Source organism: Lepidochelys olivacea (genome assembly GCF_965140295.1).
Source record: "Lepidochelys olivacea isolate rLepOli2 genome assembly, chromosome: 1".
Classification (NCBI taxonomy): domain Eukaryota; kingdom Metazoa; phylum Chordata; order Testudines; family Cheloniidae; genus Lepidochelys; species Lepidochelys olivacea.
The window spans coordinates 263827085-263838764 of record NC_140411.1 but is presented as its reverse complement, the minus strand read 5'-3'; the positions used below and the strand labels follow the sequence as shown (position 1 = coordinate 263838764).

At 48.1% G+C, this 11680-nt stretch overlaps 1 protein-coding gene across 3 annotated transcripts in view; it reads left to right on the top strand.

Moving 5' to 3' along the window:
* Window positions 1–583: 583 nt before the first annotated feature.
* LOC311525752 (putative RNA-binding protein Luc7-like 2) overlaps window positions 584–11680 on the top strand; it is a 69413-nt gene continuing 58316 nt past the window's right edge. The window contains exons 1-2 of one of the 3 annotated variants that reach the window (XM_084638092.1): window positions 584–774; window positions 1373–1493. In XM_084638092.1, coding sequence (XP_084494218.1) covers window positions 637–774; window positions 1373–1493 — 259 coding nt within the window. In that variant the 5' untranslated portion in view covers window positions 584–636. Of the gene's footprint in view, window positions 775–1372; window positions 1494–11028; window positions 11394–11680 lie in introns of those variants that run through there. The other 2 variants (XM_084638090.1, XM_084638091.1) reach the window with 2 other exon arrangements.

Below are 11680 nucleotides of genomic sequence, written 5' to 3'. Positions count from 1 at the left end.
TGCTGAATGACACCGCGCCGCAGCCCCCCGCCCGCAAGGCCCCGGTGCGCGGCGGCCCCGGGGACGGGCCGGGCGCATGGGCGGCGCAGGGACCCGACAGCGCTGTGGGACAGCGGCCCCCTGCCCCCCCTTCCGAACTCGGGCAATAAACGGGACGCGGGGGAGGGGGGGCACTAAATCCGCGGGGGAACGAGAGTCGTTGGGGCTGGAAGCAAAGACCGCGCCAGAACCGCCGCCCCGCAACGCAGCTAGCGCGACTCGCCGAGCTCCCTCCCTCAATTGCAAGTCCGCCTCGGGGCTCGATAGTCCTCCCTGCCAGCGCTTTTGGTGGCTGCCATCATGCAACTCGGCCCTCTACAGCGCAGCCTGGCGGTGTCTCTCCTGAGGGCGATTTGCGGGCTCGTGCGGCGCCTGCTCTCTCCAGCCGCCCTCCCTGAGCGCGATGGGTAATTCAGCGCCCGATTGCGCCGCCCCCCCCCCCGGTTTTGTTTGAGTTTTTTAGCGCTCTATTGCTCTCCCCTAATTGGGGAGGAGTCGGTGCCAGATGGCTGCTTCCCATTGGCTGATTGGTGAGGCGGCTGCACCCCATTGGCTGAGGGCACAGAGAGACGGGCGCGGAGGGGGAAGATCAAGAAGATGGCGGGTCTGGGCTCGCCGGTCCGTACCCTGCGGAGCCTCGTTCGAGAGCTGCGCTACGTGAGCGCCCAGGCGGGCCGCCCCTACCGGGACACGGCGGCCTATCGGCACCTCAGGGAGGCCTTCCGCGCCCACCGGGTACGGGGCGGGACGCCGCGGGCCGAGCCTCCCCTCCCCCTCTCCCCGCTGTAGGAAGCTGCCGGCAACACCCCCGTGGCTCCGACCCTCCCGCGTGGCCTGGGGAGCTTCGCGAAACTCCAGGCAGGGCTCCGAGGCCGTCCCCCGCCCGCACACACCACGAGCCAGGGCGGGGCGCTGCTCTCTGCTGCCCCCTGCAGCTGGAACCTGGCCGGGGCTCCGCTGCCACGTTCTTCGCCTCGCGCGGGGGCGGGGGGGGGGACCGCGCTCTTCGCCCGGGGGCCTCAGCCCGGGCCCTGGTTTGCCGGTTACTCGAGCCGGCTGCTCGGGCGGGGCAGAACTTGGCCTCCGGAGTGGAGCTGAGTGGACACAACAGTCTCGCCGCTGCAGGAGCCGGCCGCTGGCTACGCATCGCTCACCGGAGCGAGCACGTGGCGCTCAGCCAGCCCCCGGGGGCCGTTTTTATACACGCCCTCCCCTTGGTGGGGGACGCTGGCGGCAGAAAGGCCACTGCGGGGCTTGAACAGCAGGGGCCCTTTCGATGGTCTGCCGGTCGGGCATGTGCTAAGCCTGTTGTCTGGCTTCCTCCTGCCTGCAGGTCACCAGTGAGAAGCTCTGCAGGGCCCAGCATGAGCTGCATTTCCAGGCTGCTACTTATCTCTGTCTTCTGCGCAGTGTCCGTCAACACCTAGCGCTTCACCAAGAGTACCACGCCAAAGGAGAGCGCTCCACTGAGGAAGCTGCTGGCCTCGTGGGCCTTAAACTGCCTCAACAGCCAGGCGGGAAAGGATGGGATTCATAGGAAGGGAAGAGTTCACTGGAATGTTTGCCTCTCACAAGGACTTAAAAATGACATTTGCTTGTTACAATTCCTATTTATTGTTAAATAAAACAGTTTATTGAAACTTCATTTAGGTTTCCTTGCTTAGGTTTTCTATTATTCTTAGGCTTAGATTCTCACCTGAAGGAGACACAATCTGCTTATCAGATGCTAGTTTCTGATATGACAGACAATATCCAGGGAAACAGGGCAAAACTCTCCCCTGATATGAGTGCTGATTTGTCTTATCTTCTAGAAACTTTCCTTCAAACAGTTATTTTCTAGCTGTTCTCCATGTAGTAATTGGCCCTTTTAAGAGCAAAGACAGCTTGGAAGAAAAATACCAGAGGATTCCTAAGGAGCACAAGAGGTCAAGACCTCAAATCTCTGCTTATTTGGAAAGATTTCACTAGCACGTACCACCACTGTAGCCCCTGCAATAGTAATTCAAAAAGAAGAGCACCACCTACCAAATCATCAATTTCTACTGTGGCTGGGTTTTTTAAATTTCTCCAGAGAATAAAATTGGGTTTTCTTTAATGCCTTCAATATGTTGTATATCTTAAATGTTTCACAAAAGAGGCCTGAGGGACACTTGTAAGTATGTGGATTATGAACGTAAATGTGGCTACTATTCTTTGCTTAGCATACGTGCTGGGATACTAAAGGGGGGGAAAAACCCAGCAACATGCTTTCCCCTTAGTCAGTAAATCAAGGTCTTCAACCTTTCATGATCCACCCAACTTTGAAAAAAGTTCTATCCCCAACTGCCTACTTCAATGAAGGGAAGAGGGTATGAACTCCAAAGTCATGGGGTCTTCATGGAGAATGCCCTACCAACAGCTCCTCTGTTGATCTCAAGTATAGAAGTATCACACGAAGAGAGGTGGCATCTCAAGTAGAAAGGTCCCAGGCCATTTAGGGTTTGAGAAGTCAAACTACTTGAAAGCCAAGAGGCAGCCAGTGCATATCCCAGAAAACAGATGTAATGTACTCACAGAGCTATTTTATTTAACAAGTCAGCTGCTGCATTCTGCTCTAGTTTCATCTTCCAAATGGATTTAAGGTAAAGCCTCATGCCAAGCTTATTGTGGTAGTCTGATTGAGAGATGACAAATCACTCCAGCCAGGTCTGAATCTATGAGGAAATGTTGCAATCTCTAGGCCAAACACACATGGGAAGGAACACACCTGGTTGCTTCTGATTCTATGAAAACAGCTGGAGTTTAGCCATCTTCCCCCCAACCTTCAACGCTAAAGGTTCCAGTGTTTGGGAGGGTTCAAGCGTCATTAGAGTCAAATAGTGGGGGTGGATGTAACCTCCACTAACTCCTCAAGATGCTTTCCCCTGCCTAGCATAATCATTTGGATTTTATCAGGACTGCTATAGGCTGTTAAAAGCCAAGACAGATATATGCTGGGAACTGAAATGAGTAATGTGATTGATTTCCACAGTTAAGTGTGCCTCATTTCTGGGTCCAGCGAATGTGATGAAAGGTAGCTGTACTATGTGCATCTTCCTTGTCAGATTCAAAAGCTTGGTGACACGTAAAATTACCAAACAGCAATGTAAATTAGCTGAATGAGTTTGAGACAAATTGAGGATGCTTCATAGAGTGGTAGAAAAGCAAAGTGTGTTGAGGTTAAAACCTAGTACTACTAACTAGCACGAAGCACTGGCTCCCTGGGCCAACCACTTTTTTCCTTTCTAGCACCTCTCAACCTAGTTTTTCCTCTTCTGTGGTGGGGTGGTCTTTCATATAACTCTTGAAACCCTCCATATACAAACAAATATATACACGTTAATCCCAGCTTTACTTCCCCATTGTTGTAGTGATTACCTTCTCTCCAGCTGAGAAGAGGAGAGTTCCCTTCCTAACTTGGTTAAAGTTGGTTATTTTTGAGCAACGCAACCTACTTTTCCCTCTTTCAACTCAAACTTTTATCAAGAACTTCAAATCTATTATGTTAAATCTGTTTTTTGTTTTACATTTTGGTTCATACTAGCCATGTGTAAAACTATTTTAATGTGTTCCTGGACACAGATAGAAGAGTCTTTGCCTCTCTTGGGACTTGCAGAAATCAGGGGCTCTTTGGAGACACTAGATGGCAACATTGTTCTAGGGATTGGATAACTGGGAGGTTTGTGAGCTTGGATGGATAGCCATTGCTGAGGAGTACTTGTGGCACCTTATACTCCTTTTCTTTTTGTGAATACAGACTAACACGGCTGCTACTCTGAAACCAACCATTGCAGAGTTATCTTGGTTTTATACTGGAGATCTCTTTGGGTTGAGCTAATTCCAAGAGCTCTTAGATCATTGCTCTAAAAATGTAGGAAGCAGATCCAACCCATTGATCTTGCCAGTTACACCCACAGGAACCTCACTTTTAGGGGAGGGGTTTCTGAAGAGCTGCTGTTATTACAGTCATCTTTCTACCTGAACTGCCATAATTTCATTCTGCATTTTAATATGATCTCTCTCTGAACTTACCCTGATATGAAAAGGGGAACCTTAAGGTGATGTTCAATTCCATCAAAACAAAGGAGCTCAGAAGAAAGAAAAAAAGTGTTTGCTCAGGCATACATTGTTGCAGGTGCTTTGACATACCATGCATTTGCACTCACCCCACACAATTCCTTTCAAGTACACTTTATTGGCATTAAAGTTATACCAATATTACCACACTGTAAAAGGCAACAAAAAAAAGTCCATGCATACACATTACAAAAATAGGTGGTTGACCTTTATGCGTGGCAGTTTTAAGATGGAATTGTATGGTTTCCAAGGAAACAATGCATGTAAGAGTAGACACTGGGTGAAAAAGAGATATGGGTCATATTTTGACTAAAAATGAATACATCTTCACTCAATCTTGGGTAATTTTTTCATTAAAATAATGAAAACTATGCCCCATTGCCATGGCAACCACCTAAGGGGGGGCAGGTACACCATGCTTCATGTGAGAACATATGATTCTACAGGCATTAAAGTCATTATTTTTCAACTTCTTAGATCACAGTACTTTATACAACTACCTACAAATTGATTTTATGTATTTTTCCTCTGTTTGCTTTAGATTTGATGCTATGCAGCTGTGGTTCCTGAATGAACAATGGAATCTGATTTAGAAGTTCCCAGAAAGGCTCCATGAACAGAGCAAAGGTCTAAAAACATGAGTGATATGTGATGTAGATGCTCTTTTCACAGAACTGACCAAACCAAGAGACCTGGAATCATGGACCAATCTTTGAAGACAGGGGTTCTCAAACTGGGGGTCGGGGCCCCTCAGGGAGTCATGAGGTTACCACCTTGGGAGTTGCGAGCTGTCAGCCTCCACCCCAAACCCCGCTGTGCCTCCAGCATTTATAATGGTGTTAAATATATAAATTAAAAACACTTTTTATAAGGGAGGGGGGGGTCACACTCAGAGGCTTGCTATGTGAAAGGGGTCACCAGTACAAACGTTTGAGAACTACTGTTTTAAGAGCCACAGAGATCCAAAAATGTGCTACCATTATGCAATATAAAGACACCAATGAAGTACCTAACATATTTCACCATCTGTGACAGGGTGTACAAATGCCACACTGAGCAACAAGGGCTTAAGGGCTCATTTTGGGCTCAGCCAGCCCCGCCTCTCACACCTGCAGCAAATGCTCCACGTGCTAGAGGAATTAAAAGTCAGTGAATTATCTCAGTTGGGGAGCAGTGCTGAAGGTGAGCAGAGCGAAACCTAAAGGCTCTGACACAGCTGCCCAAAGGAGCCCACCATGAGGGAAGAGACAACCAAAGAGGGAAGTATCCTGTGGCCCTGGACAGCGGTGACTCCCTCTTGCTTCCTTTGGATTTTCCCACCAGGCAAAGACATTGGACTGAGGTGACCCCAGGGGGAGAGATGAGAGGAAGAGGCCAAGGGAGAACAGCCTTAAGCAGTCTTGGTTGCCAGGTTACTGGTAGCTCAAAGGGCCTTGGGTCAGAGCCTGGGGGAGTGTGAGGGCCCAGGCTCCCCTCCCCACAACATCCTTGGCAGTCCAGGGTTGTAGCCATGACCACTAGGCCACGCTTCCCAACCAGACCCTGCGTGGAGACCATTATACCATCTCAATTGTAGAAAGATCACACTCACACACGAAAACTTTGCAACAGCTTGAAAAAACAAGTAGAACCTTGCAACTATAGTGAAGAAATTGGCCATGAATTGTACAAATCAATAAGGGGAATGGGCTCATCATCCACCAGAGTGTATAGAAAAAGTCTATGTATTCTGTAACAAAGTATCCACGTATGTGAAAGGGACCAAGTTCGAAGAGCCACTGTGTCTAGCAGTAGATCTCAGGTCAGACAGGAATGTGTGGAAAAGAGCAAAATAGAAGGACAGAAAGATATTGACTGTTACATCAAGAGAGCTGGTAGCAGCAGAGGCACACTGTTGCGATCTTGTTATAGAGCCTACACAAGACCAACAGAAAAGCACAGGTGTCGTTAAGATGATGATGATAGCATATACTCTATGAAAGAAAAAGCAGTACATGATAGGTTATCCAGTTATATCCATGCTGATTTATTTTCAAAGCCTTGTTTTGTATCAATGGTGAATCTCACACAGAAATTTGTGACCAATATGAGCTATCTTGATATTAAAAAATATCAAGCCACAAACAAAGAGACCCATTCAGAGAAAATTAGAAGCAGACTTCAGGAACAGCCTGGAGATTATATCAGATAATCACATACTTGTGGTGATACCAAACAACCTGTCTAAGGAAATATTAGATTCTCCCTGACTAAGAATGAATTCAGCTCAGAGGCCACTTTTCTCAGAAGAGCCTGATCAGGTCTTGAAGCCATGTACCATGATCAGATGACTGGATTTGAAGAAATCCAACACTGAACAACTATAGCCTCCACCACCAGAGAGGCCTGATGATGATTACACCCTAACGCCAAAATCTCACAGACTTCCTCAAGATGTTGTTAGCAGGGGACACAAACGAAACTATATCATCCTCACAAATTCAAAGATTCATAAAGTCCTTTTCACAAGATTTTATATATGCATTAGTGTAGGTGTGCTGAAACTTGCCAAGCATATCTTATTACCATGGGCAGTGAAATCCCTTGTGAGGGGTTGGGTCACAGATACCCGCTTGGGACGGTCACCTGATGTGCTGAGACTACCTCTGAGCCTGTTTTCCCTGCCAGCTTGGGACTTCAGAACCCTGTCTTGTTGAGTCAGACACGCCAGTCTGCTCTGACACAGACCCAGGGTCTGAACCATGGGCCCCAAAGCTGCAGACTTAACTGAAAACAGCTTAAGAAGTGCTCCTGTCTCTAGCACCCAGACACCCAACTAAATCCATTTTACTCTGTATAAAGCTTATACAGGGTAAACTCAAATTGGCTGCCCTCCATGACACTGATAGAGAGATATGCACAGCTGTTTGCCCCCCCAAGCATTACTTACTTACTTACTCTGGGTCAATTAATAAGCAAAAGTGATTTTATTAAGTATAAAAAGTTGGATTTAAGTGGTTCCAACTGATAACAGACAGAACAAAATAAGTTACAAAGCAAAATGAAACAAAACACGCAAGTCTAAGCCTAATACATTTAAGAAACTGAATGCAAGTAAATCTCACCCTCAGAGATGTTCCAATAAGCTTCTTTCACAGACTAGACTCCTTTCTAGTTTGGGCCCAATTCTTTCCCCGGTATAGTCCTTGTTCCAGCTCAGGTGGTAGCTAAGGGATTTCTCATGACTGCAGCCCCCTTTGTTCTGTTCCACCCCCTTTTATAGCTTTGGCATGAGGTGGGAATCCTTTGTCTCTCTGGGTCCCCACCGATCCTTCTAAATGGAAAAGCACCAGGTTTAAGATGGATTCCAGAACCAGGTGACATGGTCACATGTCCTATGAGACCCCAAGCCTTCATAATTCCTGGCCTGACTCACAGGAAGGCTTGCAAGTAAACAGAGCCATTTACAACCAATTGTCCTAGTTGATGGGCGCCATCTAGATTCCAAACCACCATTAATGGCCCACACTTTGCATAATTACAATAGGACCTCAGAGTTATATTTCATATTTCTACTTTCAGATACAAGAATGATACATTTATACAAATAGGATGACCACACTCAGATTATAAGTTTTGTAATGATACCTTACAAGAGACATTTTGCATGAAGCATATTCCAGTTACATTATATTCACACTTATTAGCATATTTTCATAAAATCATATAGATTGCAACGTCACACCCTCCTCCTGAATTTACTGCCAGAGACTTGGCAGTCCATGGCAGAGGCAATATACCTAAAATTCCTCTTTCGGCTCCCCTCTGGGGAAGACACTCCAGTGTCCCCCAAAAGGGAAGGGGACCCTGATCCAGCTCACAGCTATGACAGACCCTTCACTGGCCAGCAAAATCCCGCCCCCCCTTTCACTTAGGTTGGGCTTGCTTCCAGCTATAGAGTCCTTGGGGGCTGTTCCCACTTCAGCAGTCACCAGGACTCCAACTTCCACCTTCAGGATACATGTCTCTGAGCACCTCTTCCACTTCATTACAGCCAGGTAATGCTTTTGGGTTTCAATTTGTGCTTGTCTGTGGGTCTCAATTTCTTTGTCTTTTAAGTCCAGGGTTTGCTGGTGGGCAACCTTATTTTTTTTCCAGGGCAGCCTTTTGTGCTTTAATTTTAGCCTGTTTCTGGGCCTCAAGTTCTTTGTTTTTTAAGTCCAGGGCTTGCTGGCTCTCTCTTTCCTTCTTAGCAATTTGTAACCTGTGCAGTTTTAGCTTCTTCTGAGCTTTACTCTGACCTATTTTGCTGATTTTCCTGCCTTTATTTCCCTTACCTGCAATAAGCAAACAAAAAATAACCAGTAACCACTTTGTCTGTTCTCCAGCGACCACACTCAAAACTCACTTAAAATCACTACCAGTGTCTCAAAGCAATCAGCTGCGCACAGAGCCTGCTGACTACGCCATTGTGAGGTGTTCGGTCACAGAAACTCCAAGACTGTCACTAGATGTACTGAGAACAAATCTCCCTGCCAGAGAAGGCTTCCCTCCACTCCCGTCTTGCTGATTAAGACACTCCAGTCAGCTTCAGCACAGACTCAGAGGTTGGGCCATGCCCCCTTGCAGTTCACTGAAATGGAGATCCACTTAGCTTAAGGGCTTCATAGTTAGCTAACAGAGACTTTCCCAGCTCCCAGTATTCAGTCTTTCTGGGAGCCTAAACCGCAAATAAATCCATTGTACTCTGTATAAAGCTTATACAGGGTAAACTCATAAATTGTCCGCCCTCTATAACACTGATAGAGAGATATGCACAGCTGTTTGCTCCCCCAGGTATTAATTACTTACTCTGGGTTAACTAATAAGCAAAAAGTGATTTTATTAAGTATAAAAAGTAGGATTTAAGTGGTTCCAAGTAATAACAGACAGAACAAAGTAAGTTACCAAGCAAAATGAAACAAAACATGCAAGTCTAAGCCTAATACATTAAGAAACTGATTGCAGATAAAATCTCACACCAGAAATGTTCCAATAAGCTTCTTCCACAGACTGGACTCTTTCCTACTCTGGGTCCAGCAATCACTCACACCCCTGTAGTTACTGTCCTTTGTTCCAGTTTCTTTCAGGCATCTCTTTAGGGTGGATAGGCCATCTCTTGAACCAGCTGAAGGCAAAATGCAGGGGCTTCCAGGGCCTTTATTATTCTCTCTCTTGTGGGCGGAAACCCCTTTGTTCGTCTGTGCAAAGTCACAGCAACAAGATGGAGTTTGTAGCCACCTGGGCAAGTCACATGTCTATGAATGATTCAGCTTTTTGCAGGCCGAAGCCATTGTTTACATGTTAGTGTGAACGTTCCCAGGAAAGCTCAGATGTGGATTGGCGTCTCCCGAAGTCCATTGTCAGTTAAGTGTTTCTTGATTGGGCACTTACCGAGAATAGTCCTTTCTCAAAAAGGTGATCAAATGCTTCACTGAGGCTACTTAGAATCAAACAAACACATTGAGATACAAGTACGTACCCAATATTCATAACTTCAAATAAAAAAAATGATACACACAGACAGCATAATCATAACCAGCAAACTACAACCTTTTCACAGACACCCTACTTGCCTTCCTCTGCACAAGACCCGGTGCAACCATAGGACCCTGGTTGCAACAATGATTTATACGGTCACAGATCATGTAAATAACATCACATCCCTCACAGGCAACATGGAGTTGATTAAGATACTCAGCCAACAGCTATATCATACAGTCAGTGGAATGAAATGAAATGGACACAGGCTCCTGTCTACAGAAGCTGATTAATGAGGATGAGTCAGGTGTGGCAATACCACCCATCATTCTGCCCTTCCTCCCCACACCTTTGGCATATGATAACATCAACAGACTTGGGGAAGATATTCAGTGCAGGAACATCACTGAATAATTGGTACTGCAGTGCAGCCTCAGATATCAACAGTTAGAGAACCCAAATCTGAGAACCCAAGAAGCCTCCACGTGCAGAGAAAGTAAATTGATTTTTTTCCAGTATTTGTATTATTGTGGGCTTGATAGGTCACTTGCCAATGTAGTGATGGCAGAATATACAATAACATTAGTAGCATGGAAAAAGCTTCAAAAATATGGACAGAAACATTTCTATTACATTATGTAGTATTTAGATGTCAGGAGTGGTTTAATTATCATTTTGTAGATTTAGATTTGAAATTAATGTCTTTAACCAGATACCAAAATGCATCCGTTTGATTATATTTTATTCAACACGTTCATTAGCAACCAAAGCGTTTCCTTTCACTGAAGTCCTTATACAACAAACATCTGCATATTAGGAATACTTTCAGAAACTGACGGCGAACCAAAAACAACCACCAGGCTCAGTTCTACTAAACTACTCTGCAAGAAAGTCCACCGTAACTTTCCACCGTCTGTTGAGACCGAGCTGTTCCCAACACAGGAAGAGATTTTGCCCGTCCAGATGTTGCCAACGGACTATTTTTTCGGTTTCGCTCAGATTACACTAGGCGTGTGCCAGCGGCTCAGCCAGGCCACAGCGGGGACCGCGCGGCCCCTCCAGCCTCCTCAGGCAGAACGCGGATTGTACTAGTCTTGGGGGAAGGGGGGGGGGGGGGGAAGAGGTTCTTCAGCATTTATCGAATGGGGAAACGCAACGATTGGGTTCGCCCAACTCGAGGGAGGTGGTTGGAGAGGACGTCACACAGAAAGAGAGCGAGAGCCCCGTGTCCAATCAGCACGCGCGCTAGCCCAGCCGGACGAAAGGTTCTAGAATCCAATCAGGAAACGCGGAGCTGCTTGTGTCACAGACAGATATAGGTCTCCTGGCCCAATCAGGGGGTGCTCAACCTGATAGCGCTGACGTCGAAAGGGGCGGGAGTGGAGAGAGTGCGCGCGCGCGTCGCGCGGCTTTCCGTTACCCCTGGCGCGCGCGCGTGTAGCAAGCGTGAAGGGTCGCGCGCGGGGGAAGCGAAGTCGCGAGACCGAGAGCAGCGCGAAGCAGTTTCCCGCTTTGCCCTTCGGCCCGAACCGCGAACGCGAGGCGGAGGCGCCATCGTAGCCCCCACCGGCGGCGGAGAGAGGCTCCGCCCGGACCCGTAAGGGGGAGCGAGCGCAGCATCGGGCCCGAAGCGCTGTAGGCCGCTGTCGGCGGAGCTCACACAGACTCCGCCGGCTCGGCCGGGCCTCGCGCGCTCAGGATGTCGGCGCAGGCCCAGATGCGCGCCATGCTGGACCAACTCATGGGCACGTCCCGGGACGGTAAGTGCCACCCGGCCGGGGGGCGGGGCTGCTGCCCCCTGCGGTCACAGCCAGGGGCAACGGTTGGGAACAGCAAGCGAGCTAGGCTGGTAGCGATGATTGGCAGGACGAGCGCCAGCTCCCCCTGCCGCTCGGGGCGGGGCTAAGGGGTTAAAGGTCATCGGCGGCGCACGGGGCCGGCCGGAGGCGGTTACGCGCTGTGTGAGGGGCGCGGGCGGGGCTGGCTGGCCCTATTGCGGGCCCCTAGCGGCTGTGGCGAGCTCTTCCCGCAGCTCGCCGCGGTCTCG